A 5,330-nucleotide genomic window follows, 5' to 3' on the forward strand; every position below is an offset into this window, starting at 1 on the left:
GATACGCAGCTTGAGGTCAAATTTTGTACTTCATTTCTCATCATACATGTGTCATTGTGTTCCTCAGAAAATGAGGCTTTATCATAGAATCGACTTATATAATCAGCCGGGAGCTTCTGATAGCTCGCCGGCCCAACAGGTCTTCAGACTAGTCTCCAGCGGATGACAAGCCATTTATCGAGTCCATGAGTTTTCATATCAAGGAATGGCCAAAAAGAACGACTCCGGCACATCAGAATCGAGCCGCAAGCTTCGGACAGCTCATAGGTCACGACCTGACGGACCGACAGCTTGTCTGGCAAGCTACTCGAATTATTTGGGTGGCTTGGCCCCCAAATTACCAGATAAGGATCAAATTATGCACGCGATTATCTCTCTAAATCTTAGAAAATCTCATTTAAACCATGATATCTCTTCTAAAAAAGGGATTATCTCAATCCTAATTCAAATATTCAAACTTCAGGCTTATCTACAAAATTCAAATAGAAGAAATTATCCTATAAAGATTCAGCCACCAAGCCTATAAATAGAGGCCTCATTCACGTTCACAGGGGATCCTCCATGCTTAAACTGAAGCCCTAGCCTCCAAACTGCATTCTGAGTTGCCTACACGCATTCCAAGGCACCTTGGAGCATATTTAACGGAGTTCTAGGCTTTTTTTTCTCTTGTTTTCTCTAATATTCTCTCAAATTCCCCTCTTTTCTCTTCCCGCTTTTCTCTCTACAAGCATTGTAAGTTTTATCAATTATAGTGGAAGTGCGCCGAAGACCCTACAGTGGACTTATTTATTTTTTCCCGTTTTTATTATCTGCTACGCGATACTAACCCTCTGATTAATCCGGATTCGGTCATTAGCCTTATATAAATTTAATTGTAGATATTACCCTCTATAATATATAAGGAGAGGATTAAGAAAAGCCTTGTGAAGTTACAGATGGATATGTAGAATTAGATAGCGTATAAAGTGATTGTGGGAATAATTTAACAGTAATTTTATAACTGACTCCACCATGTATAGAGTTTGAATATTAAATTAAAAGGAAAAGGTAATCTTCGCATAACCACTCTATATTGATATAGTATTAATAGATTGCGGGCGCTGTCCAAGCACCACCGATCATCCAAAAATAATATGGTCAACTTCTACCATTAGATCCAATGACAAACTCGAGAAAAATGTGAAAACAAATACATAAAAAAAGACCCAAATGGAAACAAATAAACAACAATGTCATATGTCTCCCACTAAGGAAAATGACGTGGAAATGCACTTGCCTAGCTTTAGACTAATTAATTAGCCATGAATGTCGCCAAGAAATTTAAGAAACCACCACCTTTTGGTTGCTTCCTGGTTTGTTCATTCCACACCAAAGAGACCATAATATTTTCTGGGTCTCCCACTAACAGTAACAGTTTTCATCAGATGTTTACATGTCCGAGACGCCACGTCTTGGTATAAATCCAATGAACATTGATCTGCTGTCAAACCTAGTTGGCTTATTACGTTTTATTAGTAGATCGCTGTGTGTGTGTGTGTATATATATATATATATATATATATAAGGTGTGGTTTATGGTCTGTTTGGTACATATACTTAAACTCATGATTCTGATTCTGCTATAGTATTTTTTCATCTTACAAAAAATTTGAATTTAAAAATTTTTTCTCTCATAAAATTCCCACCAATAAATCAGAATTACTAAAAATTTAACTCCCTCCATCCTTCCTACTCTACATCCCTCCAGCCAAATAAAGCCTTAATGGTTACACATTATTTACTCATCGATTTGTTATTTTAACCGTAAGATATTGATCCAACTGACAATTAATGAAATTGCATTCTTATCATACCACATCATCAAATTTATATATTTGATGGTAACAACGGATGAAAACCTAACCACATCATCAAATTTCTATATTTGCTCCTTAATTTTAGTCTCTTTGTCACTCTATTCCCCAACTTTTGAAAATTAGTCTGTGCATGAACTGTTTTTTTTCTTGTTCTGATCTTTTTTTTCCTTTTTTCTCTCTTTCTTTGTTTCTGGTTATATCAAATAGATCAAAGGTTGATCTTTGCAAAACCCTTCCTGCCTTAAAAAAACACAGTGGTTCAATATTTTTCTAATATGAAGATGCTTTTTTTTTTTTTTGTAAAAAATATTGGACAGCTTTCAAGACAGTTCTGGTGTGGAGAACAAGGAATCATGTCATTGAATATCCTGCTTTTGAAGGTACGCTTCATAGTAACAATACTTGATCTTTTCAGTGTGTGTCCGCTGGTAGACAAAATTTTACACCATTAATGCAAAGATATACCTATGTGGATTTGTGTGTAGCCTTCTTTAAGGAGTCTTAAGAGAAAAGGACAACCATCACAATGGTATAAAAGCCATCAAGAAGGGTTTCTTAATTTACTGGTATTATGACTGTTAAAGTGAAGAAACAGCAGCAACACCAAGTGTACTTATCTACGTTGCCCTATGTGGATTTGTGTAGTCATTAATGTTTTGGCAAGATTATAGTTGGATGTTACTAATTGTATGGTTAGAGAGCACAATCTTTGTTGATGATAGATAGGTATAAAATAACATGCATTTTGTTTGGGTTCAGGAAGGAGATTGCTCGTGTATACGGTTCTCATTGATCAAACTACACTTTCCTTGTGATGACTCTTCAACAAGTCTATCGAAACGAGGCAATATTCAAAACGGTTCAACAATATGGGATTCCAAGAGGATTCAAGATTGTGAAAGATCTAATGGATTGCTAGTGTTCTTCACGTACGTCTTTAGCCCTTTTTTCCTGTTTAATTTATCAAGTTGAGGATAATGAATGTTTAGTGATTAGTCTCTTATTTTGGTTGTGTAGTAGTAGCTGTAGTACCATTGTTTAGACAGGATATAAACAGTTGCTTTTACATATTGTATATAGATGGATAATTATTTGTTACTTTGTAAATAAAGTATTTATAAAATTGAGATTTATTGTTTTATGATATTGGAACTTTCATATGAATTTCAGAATTATTATGCTTTTTTATTTAATGAAAACTATTTTCTAATGGCGATGTAGTATATAATTTGACAATGTACTTAACTTCACTCTTAGGGCATGTTTATTTTGCATAAAAGGAAAAGAGAAAGTGAGGAGTGATTTTCTTTCCCATCTAAATGTGTTTACTTACAAAATTAGTAATAAAGATTTAGTGGGCTCCACACAATATAGAGAATGAGAAAAGAGAATGTCAATCCTTACACTCCTTTAATATTGATTCCTTGTCAAAGGGAATGTACGAATTACCATATAATTAATAATTATCAAATTGTGTAAAAGGGCATTTTAGTGATCATATTGATAACATTGTTATTTCTAATTATAGTAAACATAAGAAAGGGCATGAGATTGTTTCCCGTTATACCATATAATAGTCAAGTAAATACTTATTTCTTTATTTTTTTTTTCAATCACATTACGTTTCCCATTATATTTCTTTATGGTTTTAGAAACGCGCCTTTAGTGACAACATAGTCACAACAAAATGTTATGATTAATACTTTTAGTCCCAACATTTTACACTTTTAGTCCCAATTTTGTGAGTACTAAAAGCTTTGTTTTTTTTTTTTTTTTTGTAGTGATACAAGGAATTAATTATAAAGGAACACGATCATCAATCAATGTATATCATAGGTCGACGACCACATAAAAATTTCTTTTTTTCTTGTAAAATTCATTTAAAACAAATATGTGGAGCTGTTTAGACGAGGATTAATTTATCAATTTTCCGTTACGTATCAAAATAAATATAACCAATTACAAATTGATGCTCCCATATTGCTCCAAAAAAAAAAAGTTGATGCTCCTATAATCCCAAATAGATAAAAATAAAATACAAACATCTTCACCAAAATAAATATTTGTACGATTGACACAAGAGGTGAATCAACACTACCCAAACCAAAACCTTCATAACTGAAAATAACTTTCCAAGTGATCGTACCATTAGGAGAATATTGCCCCGATTTACCGGACGCAAAATTAGTACCACACCAAAGATCAACTAGCAATCTTTTTTCCACCGCCATGGCGGTGGCTTCTCCCGGCCTAAGGCTCTTCTTGACAGTTCTATTTCCACCAAGATGCTTACGCCTGGATGGTATCAAAGAAAAGAAAGCTGGTTTGCGATAATTAACTCCTTTCTGAGTTGATCCAAAAGGTTGTAGAAATCTTCATCATGAGAGCCGTGATCGAAGTGGCAAAGCTCGTGGAGCATCTTGTCGAGGATTTGATCGAAGGGGAAGAAATCCACCTGGCTGTTCGGCTGCCGAAGACGGAGCTTCACCTCGAGGCTTTCTCCTCCTTCGTTCACTCCATGAATGGAGGGATCATTAGGGCAAAATTCGGAGAGAAGGTTGACATGCCAATTGTGCTTGCTCATAATGGGTTGGACCAGTTTGGCGACATTTTGAAGAATCTGCTTCGCTTCCTCTTCCCTTATCTTGTTCTTCAAGGTTGTGATCTTCCACACGGGTCTTTGAAAATATTATTATTCATGGCTAATCTGATTAGGGTTTCAAAAAGTTTTTGGTTTTAAGGAAGAAGAGAAGTCGATTTCAGAACTAGAATTAATGCCGAAAATTGTACACTTGGTTTGAGTTGAAGGATGATAGCTGGGCTGGCCTGGTACTTGATGGGCCTCGGGTTCAAAAGCAGTTGAGGAGGTGGGCTGACACTAAGGCCGACGGGGAAGGACTTCCAACTGAAACGACAAGTCGTGTAGAGGGGAGCACTAGCAAAGAGGAAGGAGAAGCATCAAAGCATCTGGGAACTGATGAGAGCCATTCGCGTGAGGTTAGAGTTCGCAAGGTGCCCAGCAAGTTCAACGACTTTGTGAGGGTGTGATTCTGTTGCGAGAAAAGCGGATCTTCCTAACTGAATCTTGCTATTTCTATTTTTTTTTTTTTGTTATTTCCAATTTGTTGTGCTGGAAGAATCCTCGTTGGGAGTGATTCGTATAAATGGGAATTCCCTTTGTTTGGGGAGGATTATGTAAGAAGAAGAACCTTTGGTTAATTTGGAGTTTCGCACTGACTCGAAGAGTGCTCATCAATACAATTTTTACCAATTGCATCACTGGTGCTTTCATTGAGAGGATGAGGAACGAAGAGATTACGGAGTTAATGAAGGCGATGGAGACGAGTTTCAAGCAATACTCCGACGACCAGCTAGGGAAGTTTTCGGCCTTACTGGAGCAACACATGGTGACCACGGAGCAACGTCTCTCCCATCACGGCCAACCGCCGCGGGGAGCCGAGTCACCGACGGCTC

General features: G+C 36.5%; 1 protein-coding gene across 1 annotated transcript in view; it reads left to right on the plus strand.

Moving 5' to 3' along the window:
• Positions 1-5,020: 5,020 nt before the first annotated feature.
• Positions 5,021-5,330, plus strand: part of LOC112092413 — a 2,698-nt gene continuing 2,388 nt past the window's right edge. The window contains exon 1 of the mRNA XM_024168509.1: positions 5,021-5,263. Within this exon, the coding sequence (XP_024024277.1) occupies positions 5,021-5,263 (243 nt within the window). The remainder of the gene's footprint in view (positions 5,264-5,330) is intronic.

This window comes from Morus notabilis, unplaced genomic scaffold (assembly GCF_000414095.1).
Source record: "Morus notabilis unplaced genomic scaffold, ASM41409v2 Scaffold85, whole genome shotgun sequence".
NCBI lineage: Eukaryota > Viridiplantae > Streptophyta > Magnoliopsida > Rosales > Moraceae > Morus > Morus notabilis.